The sequence below is a fragment of the Gopherus evgoodei genome, chromosome 6 (assembly GCF_007399415.2).
Source record: "Gopherus evgoodei ecotype Sinaloan lineage chromosome 6, rGopEvg1_v1.p, whole genome shotgun sequence".
Classification (NCBI taxonomy): domain Eukaryota; kingdom Metazoa; phylum Chordata; order Testudines; family Testudinidae; genus Gopherus; species Gopherus evgoodei.
This window is the reverse complement of record NC_044327.1, coordinates 94,269,613-94,282,732: the sequence shown is the minus strand read 5'-3', so window position 1 is coordinate 94,282,732 and position 13,120 is coordinate 94,269,613. Positions and strand designations below refer to the sequence as shown.

Below are 13,120 nucleotides of genomic sequence, written 5' to 3'. Positions count from 1 at the left end.
CCACAATTTCTGCCTGTGCACGTCAGCGGAAGCATTCAATGTATAGGTCCAGACAGTCATTTCGACCCTCAGGAGGAGTCCATATGGAGTTCTTCTTGTGCTGTTGGTGGGAGGGTAACTGTGTATCAGTGGGCTGTTCAGTGTTATCCTGAAAGTATTCTTTGAGTCGGAGATGGCGAAAGTAGGCTTCCAGATCACCACAGAACTGTATCATGTTAGTGGGTGTGACAGGACAGAAAGAGAGTCCCCGAGATAGGACAGACTTTTTTCTTCTGGGCTGAGTGTGTGGTTGGATAGATTGATGATATTGCTGGGTGGGTTAGGGATACCATGGTGGTGGCCCCATGTGGCAGGTAGGAGTTTAGACAGCTTACAGTCCTTTTTCCTTTGTAGAGAGGTGAAGTGAGTAATGTAGATCTCCTGTCGTATTTTAGTGAAGTCCGTTTGTATGGAAGTTCAGTTATTTATGAGAGTCTCCAGGTTGGAGAGCTCTTTTTTGATGTTTTCCTGTTTGCTGTATAGGATTCTGATCAGGTGGTTCCTCAGTTTCTTTGATAGAGTATGGCATAATCTCTCATTGTGGTCTGTGTAGTATGTAGATAGCAGTGGATTTTTTACCTTTAGTCCATTTGGTATGATCCATCTGTTTGCTTTGGAAAGGAAGATATCTGTCTGTATTTGTGCAAGTTTCTTCATGAGGTTAATGGATTTCCACTCCATACGGCTAAATGCAGTACCTTGCATGGTGTCAGGTATCAGAGAGGTAGCCGTGTTAGTCTGGATCTGTAAAAGCAGCAAAGAGTCCTGTGGCACCTTATAGACTAACAGTCTACAAAAAACATAAGCTTGGGACATGTCATATCAGTCTGACCTAGTGAGGTACTAGGTGCTAAACACACTCAACTCTTATTAAACTAAATTAAATTGATATAGATTTACAGGTTTCACTGTCTAGTTCTGATTTGAATGGCTGTCCTTTTTAGCTTCACTGCCAAAAAACACTGTTTTGGGAAGTTCTCAACTCTTCCCTAATGATGTTAAAGAGTGTTGAAGGAGCCCAGCACTTCACAGGAATAAGGCATTATGACAGTGAAGCTAAATAACATAGTTATTCAGATCTGAATTACACATTAAAATCTCCTAGAGAATTATCTGTATTTCTTTAATTAGTTCAGATCTTCTCTAAGGAAATGTTTCATTTAATCATAATATAAATTTATTTAAAAGACAGAGAGAGACATTAAGGGTGTACTGTACTCCACTACATAAAACCCTATATAGGTGGAGTGCTGAATGGTTGAGGAGGTGAAAAGACAACCTCCTCAACCCCACAAAACCAGAATCATGCTACTGCTCTACTAAACATTTTCCTGATTGGTCCTGCTTTGAGCAGGAGGTTGGACTAGATGGCCTCCTGAGGTCCCTTCCAAACCTGATATTCTATGATTCTATGAATTCTGTGATTCTCATGCTTATTCCAACCTGTTCATAAACACAGATCTGCACCATTATCCCACTCCCAAGTGGCCTTCTTCTCCATCTCATGTGGCAGCAGTACAGACACCTACCTTTTCCTGACGTGTAGGGTATGTACAAAGGGTTGTTGCAAGGAGAAGGGAGAAAAATTGTTGTTAACTTCTGTGGATAGGACAAGAAGTAATGGGCTTGAATTGCAGCAAGGGCAGTTTGGGATGGACATTAGGGAAAACTTCCTATCAGAGTGGTTAAGCACTGGAATAAATTGCCTAGAGAGGTGGTGGAATCTCCGTTATTGGGGATTTTTAAGAGCAGGTTGGACAAACATCTATCGGGGTTGGTCTAGATAATACTTAATCCTGCCTTGAGTGCAGGGAACTGGACTGGATGATCTCTTAAGGTCCCTTTCAGTTCTATGATAGCAGTGATGTACAGGTAGCCTTTTATAGCCACTCATCAGTGGACTCCCTGCTCAGCTATATTTTATTCTATATAGATTCTGTTTTTTCAACCAAAAGAAAATGGTAATCAGCCACTTAGCAAGGATTTTATCAACTATTGAAATAGACCAGGATATTACTTCACTCACCTTGTCTCTGATATCCTGTGACTAACACAGCTACACCAACATTGGATATTGAAACAGAAGTCTTGTATGATTATAAAGGAGAGACCTTTCATTTCTTGACCCAAATATCTAATTTTGATTGACCCTCCACTTAAATACATTTTGTGTGTGCTTCTAACTTAAATAATTGTTTAAGGCAAATCCAGGATGCTTGAAACCTTTTGTGAAGTCCTAACTTTCTCCTCTGAATAGTGGAAATTATAGGAAGTAGGTACTCTCAGTATCTATTTTGTTTAGATAAAATCAGAGGGTGAAATTGGTACAGTGCAAAAAACTATGGTCTCTTCAATTCACTTTTTTACTTTGGATAATTATATACACTAATTCTAATTTGTATCTAAGGATTGTACTTAATATATACATATGTGTTAGAAGTGTTTTGAAACTGCTTCACTTCCTCCTAAGCCTATGAAAAAAATTAACATGTGAAATAAAGAAAACTGAGTTCTTGCCTCTATTTTTCCAAGCTTCAGTTTGAGAAGTGAGGCCCTGTCTTTGTGAATACAGTCCATAATAATAAAATTCAGGCTGAACAATACTTGGCATCTGATAAACAAGTTACAAATTTAGAGGCTGGTGTAGTAGAATAAATTAATGTACACAGTACTCTCCACATTTTCCTCAGTCATACAAATCAGATGTCAAAATAGTATTTCTCTCAATGTGCTTGGCTTTGGTCTTCACTCAAAAATTTTTTTCTTTTTTTAAAAAATAATATTGTTTGCTTCATGCGGCTCCCCTGTGACTCTTCCTCTGCTATATAGTAGATGCTGGATAACAATTAGAACTCTTCCACTTCCCCCACAACTCTGTTACAATTAGGTTAAATTACTCTTTAGTGAAATTGCCCTATGTGACGTTGTAGTAATGTACTGACTTCATTTATTACAATCCATATCTGAAACCTTACAGAACTAGTCTCAATTTCTACTGATCCAGTACTATGCAGCTGTCATTCTATACACAGTATTCATTAACACAGAGCCAGAGACATACAAATACGTTTTACTGTAAGGATGAATATTGGCAAGGATACTGGAGTTAGCCTCCATTGCAGTATACACAGAATTCCATTTCAATGGCTGGTGCTAAGCACTTTTGAAAATCAGTTCATTCATTTCTAAATACACAAATCTATAGGCTGTGCCTTTAAGCAAGGCTAATATCTACATTTAGATTCTTATCTAATGCTAACATAGCAGTGCAGTATTACAGGTGATAGCCTTTGGGTGAGATGATATTATACTGTTGTGTTTGTCCCACTGGAAGTTACAGCCCATAGCTCTATTCAGAAAGAGTACAATGATAATCTTGGTGTCCAGATCATCCCTTTTCAATAAAACAGATTCTAGTGTCCAAAACTGTATATCTTGACAAATAATGGTTATGGCATATGCCTACATAGCCATGATATTTCCAGCTTCTTAATTGTTTTGTAGAGCACATTGAAATATTTTAAGAATGAAAAGGGCAGAATAAAGCCACATTTATTTCTACTTTACTCCATTAAGTCTTCTATTTCACTTTTCTCGTGAAAAGAAGACATCTGGGAAAACCATTACTTTTTCTACTGCTGTTTCTAGCCTCTGATAAGCACTCTGAAGTGTATAGAAATGGAGCTGGAAAAGCAACAGCCACTGCTGCTGCTCAGGTTTGTTTCTTGTTGATAGACCTGTTACCAAGGAGTTCAGCCTCAGCCTCTGGCACATATGATCTTTGATGCTTAGAATCATTTTATAACTCAGCACTAGCTAGCTGTAGACAACCTTCCATGTCTTTTGTAAAGAAGTTAATATGGCAGTGCTGTGAACTCCATTTTTAATCTTATCTTTCCAGTGTTGTACAGTCCATATTTCAAAAAGTTGGTTCAGCTTGTCTTTTAAAAAGATCGTAATTTTCCATAAATTTTATACTTTACGTAAACTAACAATGCAGGGTTAGGATTGAGGCATTAAACTTTTAATATTATCTTAGTTTTACAGAAATAATTTTGCAAGACTCTGAGGCTGCTACAGAGCAAAATGCTGATTATTTTAGCCTCCTGCTTTTAATAATAATTGATTTTAAAATGTTTTTCTACATTAAAGAACTTGTGACCATGCTGAAAAATAAAATATCTGAAATACTCTGTTCGGGAGTGAAAGAGTGGTTGTAATGTGACTTTGTAGGCATATCATATTGGAAAGTAGAACTATATATTGTGATGTTGAGTTGTATTGATGCAGGATCTTAAACCTAAACACATAGGAATTAGATTTAAGCCAAGTTGTTGAACTAATTTCTGCTGACTGTGGTTCTCATACAAGGTATTAAATATTTAGATTTTTGTGTTAAAGTTGGAGCTGTATACATGCAAGCTGCTTAGAGTAACAGTGAGCAAAATAATTTGTGGAATATTCAGTTGAAGTAAACAGTTACTCTAGCTATGAATTTGGCTCATTCTTTAAAATGAAATAAAATTACTTTAGCTTTGTTAGTTGATCTATAAACATTTTTGTAACCAAGTTTCAGGTTTATCTAAAATATTAAAATTGATACTAAAAAAACGAATTTTGGTAAGACTGAATATAGTTTTTTGTTTAAAGTTCAAAACCTCAGATGTCGCAGGAGTATTGCATAACTCACTTTTGAGACAAGTGTCATGTTGCTTCCCTTTTTGATTTTATGTATTATGGATTCGTGTCTCATAATACATACCATTTTTTTTGCTGCAGACATACCATTTCCCAACAGTGCAAGAAGGTTTTTTCTGTTGCCTTTTTGTGATGAAATAACATGTAAAATATATATTGTGTGCTATGATTTTGCATAGACACCTTACATACTTAATACAGGTGGACTACATAGGGACATCTATAGTTAAGGTTGTCTAAGTGTTTCCATTTTAAATAACCATCTCTGTTCGATTCCTGTATACCAGTCAAGATATTTGGATATAGTTCGTGAAGGCCAGCAAATGAAGTAAAACTGGCTTTTGATCACCTCATCCTTCCCGTACATAAGAGATTTTGTATCTCCCAAAGTGTTTGTCTCAGTAGGTGGAACTAGTTGAGGAGATAACTTGAACAAAGGAGAAAAAGGAATAAGTCTAAGGAAGGCAACAGAAATAACAATGTCTCTGTTCTGTCAGTGATTCCTACAGCAGGAAGAAGTGGTCTAGTAGCGCTAGATGCAGATGAGATCAGAAGAATGGGAGATAGTTTCCAGTGATATTCTAGAAGATTTATAGATACTGAAGTTAATGTGAAGTGGACTGAAGGGCCTTCAAGACTAGCAGGAGGGCAAAGAGATCATTCAGCAGGTTCAAGAAGCCTTGGGCAAGCAGAACAAATGTTCTAATGTCCATGATAGAATCTTGCAGAAGCTCTCCAGGAGGTTTAACTTCATAGCCATAGATTGGCTAAAGATGCCATGGTACCAAGATCTTAATAGATACGCCTGGTGAAAGACCCATCATTCTGCTTGTCACAAAGGATTTGCTCAGGCAAACACAATTTTCTTAGAAATCCTAATTCACTAGCGCAAGTGATCTAGGTATGAGGGAGCAAAACCTTTAATAAAAAGGGAGGAGGTGCTGCCAGATAAAGTAATGTCTTCTAGAATACTCATCTGAAAACCATGTATTTTGTTGTCCTATATCAGAATAAAGAATGCTTGAGTCCCCTTCTGGTACAGGAGAACAAAATAGTTCCTTCTCAATCTCTAATTCTGGACATCCTGCCATTCCAGTGGTCAAAATAGGAATTGAATACCAGATCGATGTATCTTCTACAGTATTGTAGGGTGTGATGGTTCACTTTTCTATGCACATCATCCAGATGTGACCAAAAGCGTGAGAAAGCTTTGAAGAGAAAAATGATACTGTTAATAGGCATTCCGGTTCTCCCTTAAATTTGGTTTCATTGAATATTAGCAACTTAAGTTTATTCTCCATATTCTCATAGCCTCTTCTGTTGAACCCCTTAAGTCTATTTGCTGTGTATCATAGCCTTTAATTTTTTTGCTATTACTTCTGCTAGAGTCAGGGAACTTTAATGTTCTATTCTGTAATGTAGAAGGACTGCCAGCAGGTAATATGAAGAACTCTTGTCCTCATGATCCTGCCTGAATTTATACCTAAAGCAGTTTCTACATTTCATCTGGCCTTGTCACTTCTGTCTTAATCCACAGAATTCCAGAGGGTATGCTACATTGCTTGGATTTCAAGATCCCATTGAATTTATCTTGGCCAAGGTTATTTATCTTGCATCAAGGCTTTACTGTAAGAAAGGTCAGGCAGTTTCCAAATAGAAAACTTAAAAATGGATTTATGAGCTGACTAGAAAGGAAACTTGGGAAGGGAAGTCCAAGGTGAATCCAATGGTCACTTGATCAGATAGCTGACACAGTAGACCTGATGTATCTTGATTTTAGTGACAGTCCCATGTGACATTCTCGTTAACAAACTTGGGAAATGTGGTCTAAATGAAATTACTTTAAAGGTGGGTGGACAACTGGTTGAAAGATCATACTCAAAGTAGTTAGTAATGGTTCACTGTCAAACTGGGAGGGCATATCTAGTGGAGTGCCGTTGGGGTCAGTCCTTGTTCTGATACGATTCAGAGGTCAGTCCTGGTTCTGATATGATTCAATATTTTCATGAATGATTTGGATAATGGAATGTGGAGTATGCGTATAAAATCTGGGAATTTCCCCAAGCTTTGGGGAGGAGGACCAATTTTGAAAGCACTCTGGACACAGGATTAGAATTAAAAATGATCTTACCAAATTGGAGAATTGGTCTGAATTCAACCAGATGAAATTCAATAAAGACAATGTAAAGTACTTCGCTTAGGAAGGAAAAATGAAATGCACAACTACAAAATGGGGAGTAACTGACTAGGTGGTAGTACTGCTTGAAAGGATCTGGGGGCCATAGGGGTCACCAATTGAATGAGTCAACATTGTGATGCAGTTGTGAAAAAGACTAATATTTTGGTATAACAACAAGTATATTAACAGTATGCTCTACTCAGCACTGGTGAGTGCTCAAGTGGAATACTCTGTCCAATTCTGGGTGCCATGCTGTAGGGAAGATGTGGACAAATTGGAGAGTCCAGAGGAGAGCAATAAATGATTCAGAAAACCTGACCTATGAGGAAAGGTTAAAAAAACTGGGCTTGATTAGTCTGGAGGAAAGAAGGCTGAGAGGGGACATGTCTTCAAGTATGCTAAGGTCTGTTATAAAGAGAACTGTAATCAATTGTTCTTCATGTCCACTGAAAGTAGGACAAGACATAATGAGTGTAATCTGCAGCAGGAGAGGTTTAGGTTAGATATAAGGGAAAAGTTTCTAACTGTAAGGATAGTAAAACATGGCAATAGGCTTCCAAGACAGGTTGTAGAATCCCCACCTGAAGGTTTTTAAGAACAGGTTGGACAAACAACTATCAGGGATGCTTTAGGTGTACTTGATCATGCCTCAGCACAGGGGGCTGGACTTCATGATTTCTTGAAGTCCCTTCCAGCCCTACATGTCTGTGATGGGTTCTTGTGGGACTAGAGACCAGAGATATTGTTTTAACATAGCTTTATGTATACATATAGAATATACAATATGGTCTAACATATTCCCTATATCAGAAATTGTGTTTTAATTTGTTTTCCTTAATCCTGCCCTTCCCCTCAAATGACCTTTTGTTTTGACATCTCTGGAGAATTTATATAAACTAAGAATTGTTTGAAATGTATTAAAAAAAGTCTGTGGGTAGAGGAGAACAATTGTGCTCAAGGAAGAGCAAATAATCAGAAGAGAGACCCAGTTTAAAAAAAAACAAACCAAAAAGCTGAGATTACAATTGTGTGACTTTTTGTACAGACTATCTTTGCAGTCTTAAGTGAAAAATATTTCTGGTCTTTAAATGATGTTTAGTAGTTGTACAAAATAACTTTCAATACAATTTCTATTTCTATCACAAAGTTTGGGTTTTGTCAGAAAATAGAAATGTTTTACCTTTTAATGGTCAATCATTCTATTGTGTTTATATTACAGGTTAACTAAACTCCAGATATTGGAACTGAGAGAAAACCAGTTAAAGATGTTGCCAAAGTAAGTACAGATGGAATATTTAAGGTACATGCCTGCTTGGTTTTCAGTTTCAGTAAACTCCTTAATGACTTTTCAAAAGTGGATTGAGCCTTAATTGGTCCACGATTCACCAAAACTTCATGATCAAACCCAGATGAATCAGCACTCTTGCAGAAACTCTTCCTTTTCCTCATGTTCAGTCTCTTCCTTGTCCTGGCTTTCCAAATTCTCTCTCTTCTCTAACCCAATGGACTCTGTGAATGTATGGACTCACCCCTGCGGCGCCTCCTGCTGGTTGCTTCAGGGAATTAGCTCAACTCCAGCTACAGAGCACCCTCTGCAGGCCAGTGATCTGCTTGTCCTCTGCTGGCCCCTCCCTGGACCTCAGTGCCCCTTTCTCAGGGTCTCCCCTCTCCCAGGGGAACCCCACCCCACTATCCCTACTTTGCCTCAGTATTGGCTACTGCCCAGTCATTGTTTAGCCCCACGCCCTGGGGCCAACTGCAGTATCAGCCACTCATCATAGGCAAAGGGGTTTTGGCCTGGCTGCCCTTACCCACCCTCCGGCTGCCCCTCTGCAAGGCCAGTACCTTGCAGGCCTAGAATTAGGCCCTGCAGCCTGGGAAGTTGCTGGCCTAGGACTTCCCAGCTCCTAAGGCTTTTCCCCCAGCCCTGCTTTCCTTTAGGTTCCCTGAGCAGCCAGGCCTGTCTCTCTCTCCCTGTCAGAGAGAGACTCTATGTTCTGCTTCTGGCTCCCTGGCTGCCTTATTAGGCCCTGTGGCTCAGTTTGGGGCGTGGCCCCAGCTGCAGCCACTTCCCCAATCAGCCCAGCTTAAAGGCTGCTTTCTCCAGCCCCAACCCCTTCCCCGGGCTGTTTTTAACCCCTTCAGGGCAGGAGCAGAGATCCACTCTGCTATAGACTCCTTGATCTTCTGTCTCAGATACCTGAGTTTTTATTGACCAGGTACTTGGTTAATTTCTTCCTCTTTCCCCCAGTCACTGGGACTGCATCCCAAGAGTTATGCCTTAATCCATGTCTGTGAATGTTATGATTCCAGCTGAAAATGTTTTAAATTGTAATCCATCAATTTCCCTCTCCAGAAATCTTGACTAATTTTAGTGTACCATTGCCACACTCTCTGTATGTGCATGCATAAATTTATTTTAGTGGCACTAAGTCTTTTTTACTTTACTGTTGAAATCTTTTGTGGATATTATTCAAATTCTAATATTAAATTCAATGTATGTGGGATTAATAGACGCTTATGGTTCAGAATGACTGAGTGAATGTGATTCACTTGTTTATGAGCAACTTTGATCATGAATAAATTTATTATTGATAAAATACAACACAGTACATACCTATGTTCTGTGGAATTTGTTATTGAAGATGTATTCCAAAACACTTCGCTGAATTGTTTAACATAAGTAGTGTGAATATCCCCCAATCCCATTTCCACAGCTGTAAAATGCTTGTTAAAATTTTAATCTCAGGTTGTCTTAATAGTAAAATTAAACTGTAGGCTTTATTTTTTATATTGTGTAGCACTTCTAGTCCCTTCCTTCATCCCTTAATTTTGGGCAGTGATTGTGGGTTGCTCTCCTTATTCTAGCATAGGACAAACTAACCCAGGAAGCTGACAGTGTTGTTACTTCTGTGGTCTGGCACGGCCCTGAGTAATTTAATTTTCCACCTAATTCACATGGTGATCCTACTTGACTAAGACTGTTTTCATTTGAGATATATGCAAGTAATGGCATACAGCTGAAATACTTTCTTGGACAGAATTGATTGTGACTTATTTTGCACATTATGTTTACACACATTACTCTACATCAGAGGTGGCCATACTTTCTGACCCACCAAGCCACATATGACAATCTTCAGAAATTCAAGAGCCAGAGTGTGCCTGCCAGGGCTTGTGACTTCAGCTGCACAGGGCGTGCCTGCCGGGGGGAGGTTCATGTGTCGTGTCTTTAATAATTGGAGATATACCTATCTCCTAGAGCTGGAAGGGACCTCAAAAGGTCATTGAGTTCAGCCCCCTGCCTTCACTAGCAGGACCAAGTACCAATTTTTGCCCCAGATCCCTGAGTGGCCCTATCAAGGATTGAACTCACAACTCTGGGTTTAGAAGGCCAATGCTCAAACCACTGAGCTATCCCTCCCCCATTATTTTTGCCAGGGGTTGCTGCCCCACTTTGTCACATGATGCAGCCAGGCCCTCTCCCTGCACAGCAGCTGTTAGAGCTGAGGCTGTGGGGACAGGCAGCAGCAAACAGTTAGGAGCTGCAGGGAGAGATGCTGCCTCTCCCCACAGAGCTAATACCTGGGAGCTGCAGGGAGGGGCCGCTGAGGGTAAGAGGGGAGGTGTGCCTGGGGTTGTGTGACTCAAGCTGTTGCGGCGGGACGATTGAACCTTTAAATTGTTCCCCCCACACACACTCATCAGGCACCAGTTGTCTCTGGCAGTAGGCTCTAGTCCTACCATCCTTCTGCAGGGCAGAAGGCCTGAGGCTATTCACCCCCTCCCCTGCAGTCTAGTAGGCAGAGAATTGCGGGGGAGGGGCTTTGCGAGCTGCACTTTAACTGTAAATGAGCCACGTGGCTCACAAGCCATGGGTTGGCCACCCCTGTCCTGTATGGCGAAGGGTTCACCTATCAGCATGTGACAGTGACCCAAAACAGATGATATTGAAAACATTATTCAGAAAGAGAACTTGAAATGCTGTGATATTCGTTAATTTGATGTAAAGAATTTTCTCTACCTTTAGCTTCATGATTTTTTATTTGTGGTATATGTAAACTGACATCCCTCAAAGTGAGGGATATTTGGCATATAGTTACAGTTGAAATGCAAATATATCGGTAATTCCCAGACAAAAACTTACATGCAGATGGACTTAAGTTTAAGAGAATATATTAGTAACTTAAGCATAGTTCTCTTATGGATTAAGATTTTGACAGGAATGTTGTAATGCTTCATGGGTGAAATCCTGGCTCCCCTGATGTCAGTGGGCATTTTGCTAGTGACTTCAGTGGGGCCAGGATTTCATTCTGTATGCACACAAATAAATTCAGCTTTAACTGTGCAGTCTTGACTAGTGCCACCATAGTCTTCCTAGCAACACAGCTGCTGCCATAACTCTTCCATGTTTTCTAGGATCGATTCAGCAGGGTACTCAAAGCTATTGATTTTATTTGTGTGTTTAAAGATAACATCATGCAAAAGTACCTTGCTGATTTGGGGCCCTAGAGAGAAGCACTATCTATATATGATATGGCTAAGGAGGAAACCCAGCATAGCTGCTGAGACTCTCAGCACCCTGCGTCTACTTTGCAGGTGATGTAATTAGCAGATTAATGCCTGGCCCACTTTCAGTTATGAAGTGAAGGCAGGGACTGTAACAAACATCTAAATTAAAATACTTTTAAAAGTCCAGGTGTATGTTTATAAATAAAGGTGCTTTATAACTGTGAAGAATTAGTTTGGATGAAAAAAATCAATATAGAACTAAATAATAACACAGGAAAAAAGAAATTGGGACGTAGATGCAAAGGGGAAAATGCTTTATTGGTGCTAATTAGATATACCAGCCTGAATTAATATTTTGCTACAGAACCTAAATAATTGCTTGTTTTCATGTTTATATTTCTGTATTTTTTCCTTTAGTTTCTTCACACTTGTTGATACTGGTTGATTTTTATTTTTAATCATAGCTGTCATTGGACAAACTTATAGTAACGTAGAGCTAGCATGCCTACTGAATTAGGTTTGAGTAAAATATTTAACTCTGAAACAAAAAGCACTTGTTAAAACTGTTAATCAAAGTGGGTAATTAATGCCAAGGAACTAAATTAACCTTGGTTTGTGCCAAATACATTATTTAGCTTTAAGCTGATCCAATATTTAGAGATTGAAGGATAGGAACTTTTGTAATGCACATTAAAAATAGGTCTCCTATGTGAAAGGAAAGCAAGAGTACTGAACATTGTATAGATGGTTTATTTGATAGCTAAGAGTAAAGATAAATTATTTTTTTATATATGCAGAAACTGATAAGCTTCTCAGTTTGGAAACATTTTCATTGGCTTTTTAAATGTAGTTCTGATCGTAAGGGTAACTGTTACTGAAAACAATGCAGTGACCACTTCCTAAAACAAAACAAAAAATGCAAATGATTTTTAGGGAGAGTTACTTTTGCACTATGTAGGGCCAATTCCTACAAACATATGCACGTAACTAAAGCTGTGTGTTATTCCAACTGAAGTAAATGATATTGCTAACATCAGTAAAGTTATCCATGGCCATAAGTGTTTGCAGTGTTGGGGTCTAAGGCTTAATTAAAACCATGTCTTTTTAAATTTTTTATTTTTGACTAAATTGAAATTTTGATTGTTTTGTGTAATATGAAACATTATTGTACTCCCTGTACAACTGTATTTAAGATTTTAAGTCACTTTAGTGCTTAATGTGACTTGCCTAAACCTTGCTTGCTTTTTAAATTAAAGGAATAGCTTCTTTATGCACAATGGCACAGTGTTTGGAAATGTAACAAGAAATCAGTCAAAGCAAACATTTATTAGGAATTTTTTATAGTCTTTCAGCTATTGCATTATATATAAGTAAATGTTTATTTTTTTAAATTCACCTTACTTAAATTCTTAAATATAAAAATAGGCACTGAATACATTTCATGGAGTGAATTAAAAAATTGCCTTGTTTACTGCTAGAGTTATATTATTATAATGCTGTCCGCCTTTAAGTGGAGGATATCAAAAACTTTCAGTTGTCAGCCATGTTCTTTTTGGCCATAGCTAATCCATTATGCAATGCTTATATTGGTGAGGGAAGGCAGATAGAAAGCCAGCATTCTGGCCATAGATCAGAGTTCTCAAACTGGGGGTCGGAAGCTCTCAAGCAGTCGTGAGGTTATTATGTGGAGGA

At 38.7% G+C, this 13,120-nt stretch overlaps 1 protein-coding gene across 11 annotated transcripts in view; it reads left to right on the top strand.

Annotated features, from left to right (window-relative positions):
* ERBIN (erbb2 interacting protein) overlaps positions 1-13,120 on the top strand; it is a 229,977-nt gene that overhangs the window by 157,200 nt on the left and 59,657 nt on the right. For all 11 annotated transcript variants that reach the window (XM_030565991.1, XM_030565992.1, XM_030565997.1 and 8 more), the window contains one exon: positions 8,136-8,192. In XM_030565991.1, coding sequence (XP_030421851.1) covers positions 8,136-8,192 — 57 coding nt within the window. The remainder of the gene's footprint in view (positions 1-8,135; positions 8,193-13,120) is intronic.